Raw genomic sequence first — 19,411 nt, forward strand, 5'->3', positions numbered from 1 at the left:
TTTCCCTGTCGCGGAGAACTGAGCGCCGGTTCGTGAAACGGGCCGGATACTCCTTGGAGACCTCGCGTCGTTTCTCCTCCTTTATTAACTCTCGGTCGATTAGTCGACCTCGAAGTACCCACCCCAACTTCGATCGACCGTTTGGGATTTGCCGTCGAATCGTTCTCTTCTTTATACGTTGTAATTGTGAATCCGCGTCGCGCAAGATGTATCGTTCCGGAGTGGATGAAATATTTATTTTCTCTATTGCGAATTCACACGTGAGAAGATAGCGTCAATTCTTCAATAACTAGGTATACGAAATATGTGATATCGATTGAGTGAGATTCTTTATTTCGATTGAGAGCCAATTTTTTACTTCAGCTCAGATTGTGCACACAGAAAATTACATGCCGTATTCAAATAAATGTTACTTGCTTCAAGTATTTTGTAAGTTCATATATCCGTAGATTTGTCATCATAAGCATCAAATTCGTTTGACATATTCTGAATCCTAGTAAGTTAGCATTTCAACCGAGGGTATCAAGTTAAAGCAAAAATTCGGTTTATCCATTACGTAGACTTGAACTAATTTTTTCTTCGAAAAAGTTTTACAATATTCTTATGGGAAGAATCAAATCTTCTTTCGAGCACTTAATAATTTTCTAAAATTTGTAATGAGTATATTTTCAGACCATTATCAGGAAAATATACTTCGTTAAAGGTAACCATTACTCGGGAGGAGAAAAGTAAACTGTTAAGTAACCACTCGACTCCCCTCAATGATATTTATCTCTGCGTGGAATGCATCATCGTCATTCCTCAGGTAGTTTGATACGTTTCTATTTAATCACGTCTGACATAACACATTCTTCGTATAGCGCGATTTTATCACCTCAATGAAGAAACATACTCGTGTCTGAAAGGCAGCAGGCAATAATGTCGATTGACTTTTCCGCAAAATAATCGCTTATTTTTCATCTCGCCTCGCGAATAATCAAGTTTTTATCTACTAAATCATCCAACGGAGAAATACTTAACACGAAATATACCATCTTATCGACGATCAGGTACAATTACGATATCGCATCTACATAATTAGCGCTACCTAAACAATTACCCATACTCTCGATCGATTAAAGATGAATAGCAGACATTTCCGCTTAGGTCTGTAGCAGTAAAGCGACGCCGGCCAAGGTCCACTTAGCCGGTTTGTCCTTGGATTTCAAATTGAACGTCCATACGTAGGTCGGGCCACGCGTGCGCGTTTTGTACACCGGACACTCATACATGTTCCTTAAATCCTGTTTGTCCTGCGTGATCGCGCGCACATTAATCACCGGCATCGCCGGGTATAATTCCTTGGGCCTGGAGTCGACTATGATTCCCGTTTGGACGTCCCATCGTGCGCCTTCCATAAATATCCCGTGAACGTAAGCCCCGTCTCTCGGAGCTGACCTAACGCGAAAGAATCAGGAAAAGGAAGTCACTCTCCCCACGTGTACGGCGAATTAAGGTAACGAGTGGCAGCTATTCTGTCCCCCTGACCGCGCGCGATATCGCGCGAACAACTCGAATCTACGCACGGCTAATTCTCTTCCTACTCACGTGAACTCCTCCTTGTTCTTCTTGGTCACGTCGCACTGGAGGCACATTTTGTCGAGCGGCAATTCGTGCCTCCTAGCTGTCGATTGCATGATGGCCGTGAGCAACGATTGCGGATTAAAAAAACCGGCTAGCCACACCGACGCCGGCAGCTGAAAGGGATATTGATCGTTCGTTTATATCACGTCAGTCCCGAACTTCTCACGACTGAGTTTAAACGTGTACACGCACCACGAAATCCGTCGACCAGGTCTCCAGCTCTCTCAGTCTCAGCAGCAGATCGACGAACCAAGCGGTAAGACCCAATAAAGACGGATAAGCCCTGCTAGCCCACACCGGCGGTACCTGATCGAAGAACAACGCATTCTCCAGATCCTCCATATCCGATGTGATAGTGAGTTCGCCTTTGAGACCTAAATCCAGCTCGCGCAGCGACCGTTTGATCTCGGTCGTCAGAAAATTCATCCTCTCGCATTCTTGAAACGCAACGATCACGTAGGGTGTCCGTTCCTCCACCTTTCCCATGATTTCCGTCATATTGAACTCCTCAGGCAGTTTCTCTATGATCTCGTCCAGTACTTGCTTCACCTGCGAGATAAAACGTGAGTGAGCTGTTTATTTTCGCGAGATCGAGTCTTCGAGGCTCCTCGTCGTGGCCGTGGCTGTGATTTATGGTGTCAGAAGCGAGAAGACGTATGCCTAAAATTTCTGCAAAATTTCGAAGTAAGAGGAACGTCGAGGTAAGAAATTATATTCACAAAATAACACTTGATTGATTGAACACGTTTGTAAAATATTTCAAAAATTTTCCTCTTACTCTTACAGTCAATAAATAACCATAAAATTAATGTGACAAAATCAGGAGAAAAGACGGACTAAAAAAACAGACCGTCACGTTAATGTTACGATTATTTATTGATTATTAAAACAAAGGGAAAGTTTTCGGAATATTTTACAAATGTAATTTAATCAATTATAAATTTCATTTTATAGAGATAACCTCTTATTTTGACATATTTCACAAAAATTTCGAGTGTATATTTTCTCGCTCCTGACGTCATTAATCAAGATGGCCACGGCGAGGATACAGAAAACTTAAAGACTCGACCTCGCAAAAATGAACAGCTCTCGCTTTATGGACATATCTTTTTATATTAGCTTATTTTGGACATGCGTTTTTCGCTTTTGATGTCATTAATCTGGAATCATCAGTCTCGACGAGAGGCTGGCAGCCTCAAAGAATATAATAACCTTGTCTTCTCTTGTAACTGGCTGTCCGCCGGAACTGCTAGTGTCGCGCGGCTGCATCTCGAAGACCGTCTTGAACAAATTTTCGGCTGTCATTGTTAGAAAACCGACTTCCGCGTTCGGATGTAATCCGTATAAATACGGGGACTCCGGCGGTATAGCTTCGTCGATGTACGTGTGATAACCGATCAGATCCGTATTGGGAGGCGCCGGAAAACCTTGAAGTACAACGAATCTTTTGTAATAACGATATTCGCAAAAGAACGTGAAATTATTGCCCTTAATTATCATGCGAACAGTCCTGCAAACTCATTAGCTTACCTGGCGCCAACTGTAGCTCTCCATCGATCAGGTCGGGCTGCATTAATTCTTCAAGGTAGGATACGCAAAGCCTCCTGTCCCAGTCGTCTGTTATGTGACCACCATACATAATTTCTCCGAAGAGATACCTTTTCAAAAATGCACATCGTTATATCTCACATTTTCATGGACGGTTTTATCTTGAATTAAATTATATATACAGCGAAGGATGTCTCGTGGTTTTCAAATATTCCGATTATATCAATTATATATTCAACTGTGAGATTTAGTCTTTCTCGAAATTTTAATTGAAAATATAATTTTATTAACCTCAAATCCTCCCAAGGCACTCTTGGACTCGCTTCCAGATAATTATAGAGCACACTGACGCTGATATTCAGGTCTCCCACATTGAAGGGATATATCTTGTTCCAACCTTGAGGTCCGAATTTGCGACGCTCTGCGACGACAGCGTGGAAGTAGCACAAAGAGAATAAAATTGATTTGAACTCCGCTTCCTTAGAGCACATTTCGAGGGTCTCTTGGGTAAAGTTATCCAGAGCTTTATGCAAATTAGCTTGCATGCCAGTGGGCGGTTCATTCGTAATCTTTATCGACGATTCCAAAATACCCTGAAATTGTAGGATGAGTACATAGTGATCAGAGAAGATAAAGTTACCAATATTTCTTCCTCGTTATTTTTAGAAAATTAATTAGAGAAAGGGCGCAGTCTGAAAATTGTATAAAGTACTACGAGTAAATTTTTAAGGAACATATCTTCGTTTCCCAAATATAAAAGCCAAATATAAAACCCAAATATAAAGTATTGCGAAACACTCCAACCTGAGGTATTATATGACTGGCTGGCGTACTAGCTGGTTCCGCGCTCATGAACATTCTGTAATCGGAATGAGAGCCTTCCGCAGCCATTTCCAGCTTCTTCTCCAGCAGCGGCAGCCACTTTTTAACCAGATGTATATTCTGCAACACCACCCAGTGACCATTCTTGGCCGCTATGTCCATAGCTTGCTCGGCCACCGTTTCTTGCCCTTGGCCGAGGGACACATTGTGAAAGTTCTGATTATCCGATGTAAAGCCGAGGCGCCGACCTAGATCCTCCACATCCTGAATATCCACATACATTGTGCTTTTTGCATAACTATTTGGATCTTGGCATTTCGTAATAAACGTTCGTAAAAATCATGTTAATTTGCTATCGATGCAAAATAATGTATCCTTAGCAAAATTATTTGCTATGGGAGCAAAACTGCAACTGCTTATATAAATCCATCATGGTTCTTATAGCAAAATAATTTGTTTTCAGCAAATTATATCCTCAGCAAATAGTGATTAGTACTCTTAGCAAATCTTTTTGCTGTCCATACAATAACAAAAAGATTTTGCTAAATCAGCAGAAAATTTTCTGGGCCAGCAAATTATTTTTCTCCATGTTGAATTTAATTTGACTTGAAAATTCCATGAGTGATTAGTGAGAGCTTCGCTCTGAGAAGCGTTATTCGTACGAAAGAAATAATATTCCAAGAGAAATATTCCGTGATTACCTTCAATGGATTAACCCCAGGCGACAGAATGAAGAAAATTGGGGTGCTCGGACTAGTTTCTTCATAGGATTTCGAAAACTCCACCGTTCTCGCCTCGATGTATTTCGAGCCGAGTTTCTCCTCGATAAACGCGGCGATGGCATACGTCATCCTGTCCGGTCTCAGCGCTCTCAGCATGCATAGACGTTGTATAGCCGTTTTGTTTTTCCATTCTTGAGGGAACTTCTCGCGCTCCGGGCATTCGCACTCGACGAACTTTTTCCAGCGTTTGGCAGAACTCTCGATGTCCCGGTCGAGATTCCTACGGACAAGCAAGACCGGTGAGAGACTGAGGCGGCAAAGGGACAACAGTTTCTCATCCCACGTACCGAAACTCTTCTCTCGTAGAGAGGCTTCTTATGCCGCCCCAACTGGTGTTGGTGAGAAAATCGACAGGCGAGGTGACGTGCGGCGTTATAGGAAATCTTAGGAGGAAGTCCAGTTCGCTCGACGTAACTTCGTCCCTCACCAATAAAATTTGGAACGCCATTTGCGAGGCGAAGATCAGCTTGTCGCACTCGAACAGTCCCCTGCTGGTGTACATGAAGACCGAATACGTGATGCATTCGATCAGATTCTGCACCCTCGCGGCGACATCGGGCGCGGGATCAGCCTTCAAAATCGCCTTCTGAAAGACTACGCTAAAGGCCTTTAGTGAAAATTGGTAGATAGGATTAATGGTATTCAAGTCGTTCAGGATGAAGTACAGCAGCGACGCTCTCGCTGCCGCTGGTCTGTACAGCTCGCGAGCCGCGTCGATTTGTCGGCTGGTGCCATGAGCCTCCGTAACCTTAGACTCGATTTCCGCTGCGGTGCGCTTCGTGGTCTCCAAATTCTCTACGAGGGATGTGTCTTCGAGAACGTTGCTGCCAGCCGATGACAGTCTACGGTAATGATATTATTGTGATACACATATTAAAATATTATTAATGTATAAGTCACAATTAACTGGAAACTTGATCAGAAAGAACAAACGTTCTTGAAATTGATAACAAGATCACGAAACATTAAAATCATGAGACATTAAAATCCACGAAACATTAAAATTATCGACGTGACATTCTCTTTAGAGATCTCTTCTTGCATAAATTCTACATAATTTATCAGACTTTGTACATAATCTAGTAGAGAGATTTGAGGCTAATGATATCTTAAAGACGAAATGAGAGTTTATACCTCGATAGAAGCGAATCTTCGAGGCTGTTTAAGGTGATCTTGAAATCGTTCTGTTGCCTCGTAAGTTCCGCCTTCAACTCCTCCAAATCTGGTCTTTCCGCCTTAACCACTTCCGCGAGCAACTGATCCTCCAAGCCGTCCCTCGTCACCGTGAAATTAATTAGCGTGGTTTGCGCCTGCATTTCCGGCTTGTAATGGGGATTAGCCAGCTTCGTGTGCAGCAGTAATCTGAACATAGGATTGTATTCCACCTCCTTATCGCCAATCTTAATGGCTCGACCCTTCTTGATTAAGTTTCGGCCGAGCAGAGGATCCAACACAGGATCTACAGTTTCACCGATGTTCTCCAGCAGTACTGTAGATCCATTCGCTAATGATAACTCGATCACATCCAAGTAACCTCGTTGACCTAATCTGATCACTTTCAGCTCGTCTCCGTATTTCTCCTTGATCCACTTGATTCCCTGAAGCTGTAACAGATTTTCCGTCAGATTGCACTCAGCTTTCGATATCCCTTTCTCTTTTATTTTTTTACAATATACCTGTGGATCTATCATTAACGGCCAACGATCGGAATTAGTCAGTATAGTGGCGTTCTCCGTCGACATTCGATCGTTCGGCAGTCCCTCGTTATTCCATTTTGCGATTTGCGTGTCATCCGTTAGCAGTGAGAGAGGATCCAAGCCCTCAGTGATTGGAATTGCCGGCTCCATACTGCGCATAAAGGTTAACCATTGTTTGTTCAACAGATCCTGCCGGAATTGTTTGGTGAAACAACCAACGTAGGACACAAAGGCCGTTACTAGCAGCACGTCACCCGGCAGCGTCGACGCTTGTTGCATAAAACTAGAAACATTTGCAGTTTTTTTTTAATTAGCTGTTAACGTCGTTGCAAGCGGTGAAATACATCGTGCAGTGCTCACTTAGCCACCAAGTCAGCCCAACGAACGTTCTCAGACGCCAGACCGCCGACCAGTCTGTTCGCCAACGCGATCGTCGAGTTGGTGGCGTCGGCTTCCTGTTGACACTTCAACTTCTCGGATGTCGCTTGCTCAAAGTCCGCCGTCAACTTCGCCAATTGCTCCTCCAAAGACTGGAGAGGAAATGTTCGAATTACTTTGACGGCAACGAAACATCACGCGTAAAAATCAAGTAACGGAAGTACTTCCGCGGGATCTCTCGTGCGAACTTTAAAGCCGAGTGCGTAGAAAAAAACGTGTCTTCGACATTCACTTACGGCAACTTTTCGCTTAATACCGCCGAGTTTGTCCTGCGCCGCAGCTAACTCTGCGTTCGCCTGCGCGAGGGCTTTCCTTTTCGGTTCTACGTCGCAGAACACCTCGTAGAACTTGATAATATTGATCACCCAGGCGCATAAACCCGCCGCGGCCGCTGACTTGGATCTTACAAATTCGGGCTCGAATTCGGAATCCTTAAGGTATGGCTGAATCGCCTTTATCACTTCAGGATGTATATTCTCTTTGTCGTAATTGATCAGGGCGTCCAGGAACGTGTCCACTTTCGCCATCATAATCTTTACCGAGAAAACAACAAAATATGACTGCGATGCTTACGTTGCTCTGACAAGACACGGCGATTCTCTCGAGTCGTTCCAGCCGATTTGACAGTACCTTGGCAGCTCTCCAGCTTCGATCCTTGGGTACCTTGCCAGCTGGTGCCAAAAGAACCATAACTGCAGCGGTGACGTTCGTTACAGCGCCGGGGGGTGAGCCGAATGATTTCAGTTCCGTTAAATTCGCCTTGTTCAGGGTATTCAAAGCTTCCTGCGCAGCGAGCAAAGCAGGCTCGGCCTTCGTTAAGTCTGCCTCGCAGTCTTTCTGCTTCTTCGAGACCTCTTCAGCTATTATGGCCACTTTGGATTCCTCCTCATCCGCTAAACAAAATAAAATATTTTATTTCATTTTCGAAGAGATTGAGTAACTTGTAGTATGATCCACTAAGCCAAATAAACTGAAATGATTATAAGGCTCTATGATTCAAATCAATTAATAAAAGAAAGAACACAGTAAGAGCCGAATTTATTATGCATTGAGATATAATACATGACTAAGTAATACCTGACTCTTATTGGCTTTTTCTTTATTAATAAAAACAAAAGAATATTTTTTTTGGACTAAATCATTTCCCCAAAATTGCATGATTCGTCGTTATATCAATTATATCGCACCTATCGCCTTCTCCTTTTGAACCTTCTCAGTCTCGACGCCAACTATAGCGATCAAAGCATCCGCGGCGTCGTTCTTCTGCTGCAATTCTACCTCTTGCACGGCTAGCTTTTCCTTCAACTTGTCCACTTGTACCGCCGTCGACCTCAACTTGTCCAAGCCGTTCTCCAGCCTCGCCACTCTAGCACGCAGTTCGGCGGTTTTCGTCTTCAACAGCCTGATGTATAAACTTATCTGCTCCAGGAAGGACTTTGGAGTCGTGTAATTATAGCGACGCTCGCTGCTCAAGTAATGACGGCTGGCTATGTTCACGCTGGTGTGTGCGTGAGCCATAAACTTGGCAGCCGCTTCTCTGTCATCACGCGTTTTTCTTTTATTATCAGAGTTTTATACACTTTTCGTGTACGATGATTACCGCATACCTGTAATTTTCCGGCAGTTCTTCCAGTTCTTGCAGAAATCTCTTCGACACGGACATCAATGCCTCCTGGGGCCACTCGTGAAACCAATTTATCATCGTGCAGTTTATGATCGCCGGGAACTTTCTGGATCTGACTCGCAACGTGGAACCGACCGGAGAGAAGCACAGTACTATCCTGAGCTGCCGGCGAACGCGATCGATGAAGAATTTCCAACAATTCTCACGGGTGTCCAACATACCCGCGCCTTTCACTTCATTACGAACCCCTGTATAAATTTTGAATAATAGAAATATTTAGTCGTAGGTGATCTCCTCATGCGCGTTAATCTCAAGATTGATTTTCACACCTGCTATTATATTCTCCACTTCGTCCTCGGCGAATAAATCGGGGACCTCTCCTGATGCGAGCATATCGTTGATAAGAACCAGAAATTCTTCATTCGGCACCTGCGCGTCTGTCATCAGGAACATATTTCCCAAATTTTTTAATCCCGCCTTCGAGTAGAGAGCGGCTAGTTCCATTTTCAAGTCAGTCACACCGTAACCCTTTTTCAGTTGAACTTGGAACACCTCCAACGAGCTTATGAAAGCCGCTAGTCGTGAGAGGCTCTGTTTACCGGAACCACCCACACCCACCAACAGAGCACTGCCTCTAGGTGATTCTAGGATCCTATTCACACGGCACACGTGCATCATAGCGTCTTCGAAAAGCACCAAATTCATAGCCGCTACCAAATCGTTATAGCTGACCATTGCATCTGACAATAGCCGATGTAGGTTCGCCCATTCCTTGACGGGCATGTATTTTGGCTCCCCGACGCCTCCTAAATATTTTACGATTTATAAACAATTTCAAAAAAAGATATATTAGCTTTAAAAAAAAGGGCAGAGAAAATATTAATTTCGAATGCCGTTTTTTTTTAGAATGGAAATCTTGAGAAATTTTTTCCTAGACTTGATAATCACGCATATTTTCTTTAAGAAATCGCAATTATCCCGTTATAAAAAATTAAAATGAGACATCCGTAATTTTCCAAAGTTCTAAACAAATAAGTGAGTGTAGACCTGCAAAATGGCAGTAGATGTTGGGTTTCTCCAGGATTGCACACTCGTCCACTTCTTCCACATTCTTCTTCAGAATGTCGAGTTGTACTTTCAAAAAATTTTCGATGTCTTTCTCATCCGTCAACTTGTCTCCGTAAACGCGTTGACTCTCGTGCATCCAAAGCCTGATTATATCCACCGAGGATTGTAAGCACTCGTTGCCGCTAAATAACAAACCTTGAAAGCAGTTGGAAAGTTCACGAAGATTGAAGATGTAATGGAACTTCACAGCTGTTGGTAGGAACATCTGGGCGCAACGATGGTGCAATTGAATGGTTGCTTGCACGATGTTAGGACATAATTCGGTGACGCTTGCGGGGAACCTAATTGTTACAATAGTTATTATTTTCATTAATTTTTAGAATTAATAATTTTAATAATAATATAACTAACATTATAATGCATTAATCGAGACATTTTTTAGACTGTTGTTTATGTAAATGATTTAATTATCGCGCACAATTGACAAGAACTCGTCTAATTTATCTTTGCAATTACCTGTGTTCCACATTTGCAAGATGCTGCGACAAAATAGAGGCGTATATTGTCGTCAAAGAGTCCACGTTAGGAAAACTAACTGCAAATACTGCAAAATGCCTCTGCAGCCTCGGATTGATCGTAAACGAGCCGGCGGTCGGATTCATACAGCTGACGTATTGACAGTTGTGTATGTCCTTCAAAGTCAATTTGGTACGATCGTACCAGTGACCATAATCCAGATGTTGCCTGATGAGCGTATGCGGCTGAACGGTACCGTACGCATCCACTTCCGGCATGTTCATGTCGTCGACGAAGTACACCAGAGTTTTGTTACCCGGAGGACCGTAGTTCCTTCCCGCTTTCTTCTCCAACGATTTCTCTAGAATCTTCTGCAACATCTCAGATGACGTATAGAAATTGAACGGCACGTTGGAGACTGCGTAATTCTCAGGAAGCTGAAGAAGTTTCTCCGACACGAGGACGGTCTTGCCACAACCGGCCGTGCCGACCAACATTACAGGATGCTTGTCTGACATCAGTAGATCTAGGAAGTATCTTATTCTGATAAATTCCGACGTGTAGACCAAGACAGCCTGTAAAGGTATCTCTGGATCCAGCTCGAACCTCGGAAGACGTTCCGTCCAGGGAACGAAATTCTTCGTATCATTGTCGATGTAATAATCAAACACCGTGCCTTGGGATGGAAATTTCACCTGCTTGAATTCGTTGACCCACCATTTAGTGAACTCCACTCGATAGTCTACGGTTTGATCCTGGAACATGGAGGATCCGAACGCCCAGACGGCGGCGAATACGAAGTAAAGCTCGTAATTATCCTTGTGGAAGTCGCCGGTCGTTAGTTCCGGTTTGAGAAGACAGTGCAGCAGATGACACAACATCTCGACGTGCGCCATATCGGCTATGGGTGTTATCTTCTTGAATCTGGTCCTCAAAGTATCCAGGCAAGTGGGAATGTACTTATCGAAGAGCATCACCAAGTTTGACTTCTCGTTCGGAAACGGTCGCTTTTCGACCCAACTGGTCACGTATGGGTTCCATCCCAAATCCTGCGGGTTTATGTACAAGATACCGGCGCGCGACACCGTGGCAGGAGTCGCGGTCCGCAGGTTCGAAATCTCGAAGAGCAGCCTCATGGCCGGCGTCAACGCGATCCTCTCATTGCTGGCCAACGTGAGAACTTTGTTGTCGTCCATCACAGTATTCAGAGACTCGATCCACATCGGATCAATGTCGCCGTCCAAGACGATCCACTTTGGATTATCGCCTCCCAAGTTAGCCTGTTCCCTCATGATCACCGAGAAGAGACCGTCTTTCCACTCCCGCGTCGCTGGATTGATGATCCCAAAGAGCTCGTCGTTGGTCACGGCTTTCGGATTCAGATCGTTATACACCGGTTTTCTCTTCATGGTATGATAGGTCTTGTACAGTGTCTTCCAAACCTGGGTTTTGCCCGAACCAGCTGTACCTACGATGAAAACGGAGTGCCTCACTTCCAACAGCTCCTCGAGCTGCACGACCTTGAGGATAAATCCGTCTTCCGGCTGCAGACTCAGATCAGCAGTCGCCTGCTTCACCATCTTCTCGAACTCGACGTCTCTTTTCCTCGGTACGTCCAACGCTGGAAACAAATCCGCTATCAGTCCCATGAAGACCGGCAGATCGTCCGACACCACTTTCGGTATGTTGAAGTCTCTCAGAGCTCTCATTAACACCTGCTCCTCCGGTCTGCCAGGATCACCTCTCTTCAGGCTGCCAGCGACTACCAAGACCGATTTTATCGCTCGCAGGCCCCAGTCGTAGTGATCCTGCTTCGACAACAACTCTTTACACAGCGTGTACAACGTGATGAACTTCCTCGCGAGCACTCTGGCGTCCTGGAATCCCTCCGCTACCAGCATAATCTCGCAAATCAGCTCGAAATCCGGCACTACCATGGCGCAGGGGCGGAACAACGCCTTTAAGTTCTCTGGCAATTCCGTGCGACCGGCGTAACCGGGATTCATCGTGATGAATATGCCGACCGTCGGCTCGAGAGCTATCGTCTCGCCCATGAAATTGAACTTCTCCTTCTTGTCTCTAATCGCGTCCTGGATCGATTTCACTTGCACTGCGACCACCGACAACACCTCCACGGTGATCCTGTTGAACTCGTCGAAGCAGCCCCACGCTCCGGTTTGCGCCAATCCCTTGTAAATGTTGCCGCAAGACTTATAGTCCATCTGCTCGGAGCAGTTAAACACGTACACCATTATGCCGAGAGCTCTTCCCAAATCTTTCGTAGTTTCTGTTTTCCCGGTTCCAGCTGGACCCGCCGGACCACCACCCATGATGAGATGCAGCGATTGAGTCAGAGTTATATAACACCTGTCCGTCAGTGGCGTTATGACCAGCCTAACGAGAAGCGTGAGTTATTAATCACGTGAAGCGCATGAACAAATGGTAAAATGATAATAACAGATGATGATAATATAATTTAATGTACGAAAGGAATGATAATGATAATATAGATAATACCTGGGTGTATTGCCCAAGTACTCGTGAGAGTATTTGAACTGCGCATCGCAGATATTCGCGAAGCAATCCTTTTCCTTCTCGTCCCATCTGTGCCGCAATTGGCTCTGCCATTGGAAAGCCTGCGAGGTCTCCACCTTCGACTGCACCAGCTTCGTCACCACGTCCCGGGAGTGCACGTCGATCGTGCAGATTGTCATGACCTTCTGCCTCTCCTGTTTGGTTAGCTCACCTATCAGCAACGTGATCAAGATGCTCAATTGCGAGATCTGTTTCTTCAAGTAGTCCTTGATGGAGTTGTCGTAGCCTTCCTCGAGACGCGCGAAGGCCATATTAACCTCGGTGGTCCACCAGATCTGCGTACCGCAGAGGGACACTTGGGCCGGATAATCAAACAGCCATTGTTCTCGCGGCTTTTCCTCGTACGCTACCACCGCCTCGCTGAAGTAATGCCGAATGGACACGCGCATGGCTCTTTGAAGGCGATTCAACCAGCTCTCCACGGCTCCTTCGCAGATCATCTCGCAGTTTGCGAATTCGACGTATTCGCCGTCCTTGGCAAACATGCCTAAAATGCGACGGAAATTTAAAGAATGATAATTGAGACTGACTGTTAATTGAAATTAACGCAATGTTTGGCGCAATTTGACTGTTTACCTAGAACGCGTTTCACTGAGCTGTTCTTGTCGTCAAAGTTCAGCCGCGCCATAGAATCGAACAGCTTCGTCAAGTGCTTTGCCACTATTTCGGGTTGGTTCCCATTCGAGAGCACGTCCAGCAGGTCGCTCGAAGAGACAAAGTAGAATCGCGGGAAAGCAAGTCGCTTCGTCTCCAGGTATTCCGCCAAGGCTTTCTCGCATAATACGAGTCCTTTCTGCAGCACGTCCAAAGCGGAGGCAAGCCCGTCTTTGTTCGTCGCCTCGACGACGTTGGGCGTTTTCGCCATCTCCTTCGTCATCTCTTTGAACTCTTTGTCGATATGATCAAATCGTTCAGCATCTACCGGCAGTTGCCGTCGAATATCCTCCGACGACATGAAGATGCTTTCTAGATGCATCCAAGTACGCTGAACTTCGAACCACACCGTCGTCACTTGATCTGCGATACTCAGCTTCTTCTGCCACGACGACACCTCCTCTAAGAAGTGCGCGATGAATTTCGAGGTGATCAGATTTTGCAGTTGCACCTGGGATCCGGAAGAAAGCGGCTCTTAAAATTCGCAGAACAACGTACTTATTATATTACGGTAAGCTATTGATCGGCCACGTTTAAGCGATCGTCTCAGCGTTTCAAAGCTAAGAGAGAGTAACATGATATATTAATTAAATAAGCCCTGCTGTCTAGCGTAAAATTCAACAAGTGCTGTCGGAGAGCTTCCTTACGATCTAACCTGGTTCTCCTCCAAAGTTTCGATCAATTCTTCACTAGCTCTTATCAGAGTGGCCCCCGTCCGGGCGTGAACCTCTCGCTCGAACTCCATTTTCGACCATGTGATATTCAATTCCTTCATGTACTTCTCCATGGACATTTCCTTGACCGCTTTATCCACGATGTTCTTCACTTCCTCCTCGCACTCGTGCAGATTCAACTCGAGCAGATCGGCTAGAGTCGTCGATTCGTCCATTACGAAACGGACCTATACGCAAGAAAGTCGTCTGACGACGTAACTATGGTTCCAGGATGAAAAGCAGCTACACAGTCTCGACGGTGTGATTTATACTTTCGTATCAGATAACAATCTAGATCGGCGAAGAAAGTCTCTAAGTGAAATGAATAATGTTCCGTGTTTCGTAGCAGATTTATTAAAAAATCGTACAGCGATTTTTACAATGAATGCGAATGATGGCAAGCTATAAACTTGTGACTTATCTAGGTTTTTTTAGCGCTCAGTGCTGAATATATATTCTTATTCGCGCATCTTATGCTAAACGTGTGCGATGTCCATACTAAATGAAACAGTATTTAGCAGAAATATACTTCGTAGATAACGCCAAATAAAGCTGAGAACATGTCCTTAGCAAGTGTAAATGAGTCCTAAACTATCTTTTTGCCAGCTAGAGTGTCGCATGCTGCGTCATATAGCCGTGCTTATAAAAATATCTTTGTAAAAATCTTATGAAAACATCTTTTATCGTACAAATGTCAGAATGGAAGAAGTACGACGAGTAGCAGTGCATACTTATACTAAGAGAACTATTGTGCGATTCTATCAGAATATAAAATTTCATGTTATGCATTATATAGAAGAGAAGAATGAAAGAGAACGTTGAAAGGATGTAAAGAGATAATAATATACATCGTGCGCGTATATACAGTGAGGACTTACGGTCATTTCTGGAGTCATGTTGCCCAATTTCTGTAACACCGACAGCGTATGTACAGCGGTGCAACTAAATCTAGTACTCATGTGATTACATACATTCGCGCGTCATGGGACCGTTATGTACAATTTTGCAGAAAGGGGACCAAGATCGAGGTGAACGCAATGATCGAACCGTCGTTAAACGTATCAGAAATGCGAGAAGGAGCTCATACGAGCCGGTATCTTTCAGCTAACGAGATTACGTATGTCACCTAATTTATGGGAGCTTGAATCGTAAAAAGAGACGAACGAGACGCTCGCTCTGCGAATCCCTGCGATACCTTAGTACTATTCATCAGCTGTCGCCAGTGTCTCTCTCGAATAGCCGGATTTTGTAGTTCTCCCACGGCACGCAGTGACGTAAGCATGTTCTTCACGGTCGCTTCGAGCGAGATGTACGCGTCCCACGGCCTCATTTCTTTGTCCAATGCTGCTAGGAAACAGGTAAATGTCTGGTTAATGAAAAATTAAAGTCGCTTGGCGGACTGCCCTAATCGAGGGACACACTAATCGGCTTTCGCCGCTTTTGAGAATAGGTGTATGAACTGCGCGGGCATTTTTTACGCAACGAGACAGGATTCCGCCTCGCTTAAATTATATGAGGATAAAAAAGCGTCTAGAGATAACGATGATGTATATTTTACGAAAATATATTCAGGATATAAAGTTGTGTGCATATTTGGGTCCCCCGGCGCTATGGACAATTTCTCAGTTACTAACCACGTATCTCTTTCGCGAACTTTTTGCACTCGATGTCCATATTCTCCACGTCGATTTTCCTCCAGGGCGTCGTCTTCCAGCCCTCGATACTACTCTGCACTATATTTACATAATCCCAGAGCTGCTTAAGCATTTTCAGCTCTCTCCTGCACTGCTTCAGCTGCTTAAATTCGGGCACCGTCACTTCGAACAACGAGGCGGAATCCTGTATATCCTTCATTTGACGTTCCAGCATAAGAATCTCCCTGTGCGCCTCGTCTGATAACTCATACGTGTTCTTGCAGTCGTACTTGAAGAATGTGTATCGCCGGAACGCTTCTCGATATTGACCTATCGTGATGTCGAAGGCGGAGATGCGGCCGCGTATTCTGGATACTTCACCTATCGTTTCAATGTATCGTTATAACGAGTTAGAGCGCAGAAAGCGCTCTAATATTTCTATTATTATCAATTGCGATATTCTAAAATGCCAATACAAATGTCCGCTTTCAGAGAGAAGAGCTACACTGAGAAAAAATATAGTTGCTTTTGGCGTCAACTATACTTTTTTGTGATTTTAATCAGAAAAATAATTAGAAGAACCATCTTTCTAATAACACTTACTAAAACAACGGTTTTCCTAACTATTTTTATGGTTAAAATCACAAAAGGAGTATAGTTGACGCCGAAAGCGACTATATTTTTCTCTCAGTGTAGAATGTATTATTGATTTTAAAAGCAAATATACGTTTCTCTTTTACATGTATATTTTTAATGTATCACAACGAGATGGGAGAATAAATTGGCTAACAGAAATGTCGTCAACTTAATAACGTCGGCTAGCGTCTCATCCTACCGACCTGCCTGTAATGGAGCAACTTGCTGCTTTACCATAAGAGCGAGTTTTTTCGTGTTTGCCCATTGCTCCGGTAACTCTTGCAATAGTACGTTCACTTCTTCGGGTATATCTTGATCGTAGAACTTGAGCAACTCAATGGTTTCCTCTAATGGCTGGAACATCTCGTCCGTAGTTGGCTGGCGTTCTTTCACTTGCAGTAGGTAGCCCATTACGCTCACCAGAGCAATATAATCGCCCGGCTGTACTTGTTGTAACAGTCCTTCGTCCGCTAATCTAGAAATTAAGTGAAATATTTCAAGGAAAAGGGGGTGAAATAGAAAGAAAGAGAGAGAGAATTAAGTTACAATCTTTTGCGCATTTGCAGACTTTACACAGATTATTTATAATCATCACACACATCATTCTCATAGAAGGATTCTCAGAAAGACGTTGAATATCATTATCATATCACCAGTATATAGTATAAAATATTTATGCGAAATTACCTTATAAACGCCCCCAGATCTGAAAGGCTACTTGTTACACGATCGACTAAGTGTTTTTTAAACATGCTCGACCATTTGCACACAGTATTCAGCACCGACTGCCTGAAAGGTCTGAGGTCTACCCTAAACCAGCCGCAGAATACTTTCGATAGATCCATTTCCTCGATCTCGAGATAGAGGCCCTCGTAAAGGTCGATTTGCTCGCGGAATTGCTCCATTTTCGGCGGTGACTTTGTCGGACCTTTAGGGTCTTGAACCGCCACCATGTCCATTTCCTCTACTGACAACTGCCGGCTGTACTCGAGAAATTGTTGCATCACCACGTTCCTATCGTCCAGCCACAAATAGGCGTAACCTAATAAACGTTGATTAAACTAATCAACGTGGACAATTATCCGCGACTATTAATGAAATGATAGAATTTTCCTCAAAATCTATCATTCCATCGATCAGTCATCTATGATTTTCTGATTTCTATCACTTGTATCGTTGAACTAAATTAATTTAAGCGAATTAATTTAGTTCAGTTCGATAAAAGTACTCGTGTAAATCGTACCTTCGAAATTGCTGCAGAAATCAGTAGCCTCTTCCACGGCGGTAGATACACTCGTCAATATCTCATCTTTCATTCCCTTGATATCATCGTCGGACCCCAATTCTTCAGCGTATCCTACGAAATCGCTGTTTAATCGCGGCACCAAGGCAGACATGCCGGTGATGTCATTCAGCAAGCCGAGAATCAATTGATCGAGTCCGTCCGGATCTTCTGGTTCTAGGGATGGCATGTAATACAGATCTGGCTCCCTCAGTTCTAATTTTGCTTCGAGCAATGGTTCACATTGACCGATTGGATCCATACTTTCCGCTAGATATCCTATAAATGCAGTAATCACAGAAATATGTTATTTATATATGTGTGTACATATGTGTGCATGTTTTAATACAGTAGTATATTTAAATTTTCATAATTTTTTATTCCAGAATTAAATAAAAAGTTAATTAGATCTCTCTCTCTCTCTCTCTCTCTCTCTCTCTCTCTCTCTCGTTTTCGTTAAATAAATATTAAATGAAATGGGGGAATTTCTGGGTGTGTGTATGAAGAGGATTTAATTATTTAAAAATGGAGTGCCCTCCACATATAATGCACTATTAAATACGATTTCGTTTTATTCTAAAATAGACACCAACCTAAAGAACATCCGACTGCTTTGCGGAGGGACTCGAGCACAATGTTGTCGATGTACTTTACGTATTCTTGCCATGCTTCCTTTTCGGTGTCATTAATTTGGAACAGCATTTTATTCTCTTCCAATATCGAGTGTATCTGCTCAGCGGCCTTCGTTACTTCCGCGTAATGTCTCGACACTTTCTCCGAGCGATCTTCCAAAGCCAGCAGAGTGTCCTTACGACGATCCTTTCGTTCTATCAGCGGCGTTTTCGTCCAAGGTTCTAAAATATTTCCGATCTTCTCCACGTTCGATTGAGCGGCCTTCATCCGCTTCCACAGTCCGTCCACGAGTTCGCCCAGCTCCGTTATGTATTCCAGAAGCCCGGCTGATCTCCAGCACAGCTCGTTCTCTCCACGGGATATCAGGGAATCGATCCTTGCCACTTCCACCTCGATCAGATCGGATTCTACTCGCTTGGTTGTCTTGCGTATATTGTTATACGAGTCAACTGTGCTACTTAGCATCGTACGAAACTTCCTGAACGTCTCTGCACTTTCAGATACCTAATAAATATTTAATAAAAAAATTAACAATGTTAAATGTGTTTAATAACAAGATACACATATTGCACTACATAAAGATTCTCCAAGAATGAAAGCAAAGTCATCGTAACACTCTTCTGATAAAACAAAAGGACGATAGAACAATAAAAAGGACAGTTCTATACAATTGAAGAACAGAAGAAGGAAAAGAAGTCTCACAAGAGACTTGATGCAAATAGCAAAATAATAAGGCAGTATTGTACCTTTATTGCTTCTTGGGGAATATCAGAACGCGACATTTGCTTCAGGTAATTCACTTCCTTCAGCACCGCGAGAAGATCAGGGTCAAAATTTAGCAGCAAATCGCTTTCTGTGTCTCTGCAAACTAGATGACGATTGAGACCGACATCGACAGTCTGCGGTACCATTTGCGCCCACTCGGTGAACAGATCGTCCTCTTTGTCGGCGAATATTTTTATCAGCCTTTCGTAACGTGCCATTATGTTTTTTCCTTCGTCGCTGTGCACGATACTGCGAACGAGAGTAGCCGTGATTACTGTCATTGAGGAAATAATCAAATACAGGATGTTGAAAAAAAGGGTCACATATTTTGATAGCAGGTAGTATTTATCAAAACAAGAAGAAAAGGTCTAATTAACATGA

The 19,411-nt window shown here is 43.8% G+C and overlaps 2 protein-coding genes across 3 annotated transcripts in view; one reads left to right on the forward strand and one right to left on the reverse strand.

Moving 5' to 3' along the window:
* LOC116841609 overlaps positions 1-19,411 on the forward strand; it is an 85,076-nt gene that overhangs the window by 49,266 nt on the left and 16,399 nt on the right. The window lies entirely within an intron of this gene.
* Positions 332-19,411, reverse strand: part of LOC116841615 (dynein beta chain, ciliary) — a 24,096-nt gene continuing 5,016 nt past the window's right edge. The window contains exons 7-36 of one of the 2 annotated variants that reach the window (XM_032809749.1): positions 19,012-19,279; positions 18,226-18,769; positions 17,594-17,911; positions 17,038-17,392; positions 16,554-16,825; positions 15,715-16,095; positions 15,276-15,424; positions 14,959-14,988; positions 14,023-14,268; positions 13,290-13,818; positions 12,636-13,200; positions 10,119-12,512; positions 9,582-9,943; positions 8,864-9,340; positions 8,518-8,782; positions 8,098-8,447; positions 7,541-7,803; positions 7,147-7,443; positions 6,833-7,002; positions 6,452-6,755; positions 5,910-6,379; positions 5,063-5,617; positions 4,695-4,995; positions 3,976-4,257; positions 3,463-3,764; positions 3,154-3,281; positions 2,836-3,050; positions 1,816-2,172; positions 1,588-1,736; positions 332-1,437 (exon numbers count right to left, since the gene is read on the reverse strand). In XM_032809749.1, coding sequence (XP_032665640.1) covers positions 1,143-1,437; positions 1,588-1,736; positions 1,816-2,172; positions 2,836-3,050; positions 3,154-3,281; positions 3,463-3,764; positions 3,976-4,257; positions 4,695-4,995; positions 5,063-5,617; positions 5,910-6,379; positions 6,452-6,755; positions 6,833-7,002; positions 7,147-7,443; positions 7,541-7,803; positions 8,098-8,447; positions 8,518-8,782; positions 8,864-9,340; positions 9,582-9,943; positions 10,119-12,512; positions 12,636-13,200; positions 13,290-13,818; positions 14,023-14,268; positions 14,959-14,988; positions 15,276-15,424; positions 15,715-16,095; positions 16,554-16,825; positions 17,038-17,392; positions 17,594-17,911; positions 18,226-18,769; positions 19,012-19,279 — 11,593 coding nt within the window. In that variant the 3' untranslated portion in view covers positions 332-1,142. The remainder of the gene's footprint in view (positions 1,438-1,587; positions 1,737-1,815; positions 2,173-2,835; positions 3,051-3,153; positions 3,282-3,462; positions 3,765-3,975; positions 4,258-4,694; positions 4,996-5,062; positions 5,618-5,909; positions 6,380-6,451; positions 6,756-6,832; positions 7,003-7,146; positions 7,444-7,540; positions 7,804-8,097; positions 8,448-8,517; positions 8,783-8,863; positions 9,341-9,581; positions 9,944-10,118; positions 12,513-12,635; positions 13,201-13,289; positions 13,819-14,022; positions 14,269-14,958; positions 14,989-15,275; positions 15,425-15,714; positions 16,096-16,553; positions 16,826-17,037; positions 17,393-17,593; positions 17,912-18,225; positions 18,770-19,011; positions 19,280-19,411) is intronic. The other variant, XM_032809748.1, reaches the window with a different exon arrangement.

The sequence above is a fragment of the Odontomachus brunneus genome, unplaced genomic scaffold (assembly GCF_010583005.1).
Source record: "Odontomachus brunneus isolate Ranch 3 - 2012 unplaced genomic scaffold, Obru_v1 Obru_scaffold_017, whole genome shotgun sequence".
NCBI classification, from domain to species: Eukaryota; Metazoa; Arthropoda; class Insecta; order Hymenoptera; family Formicidae; genus Odontomachus; species Odontomachus brunneus.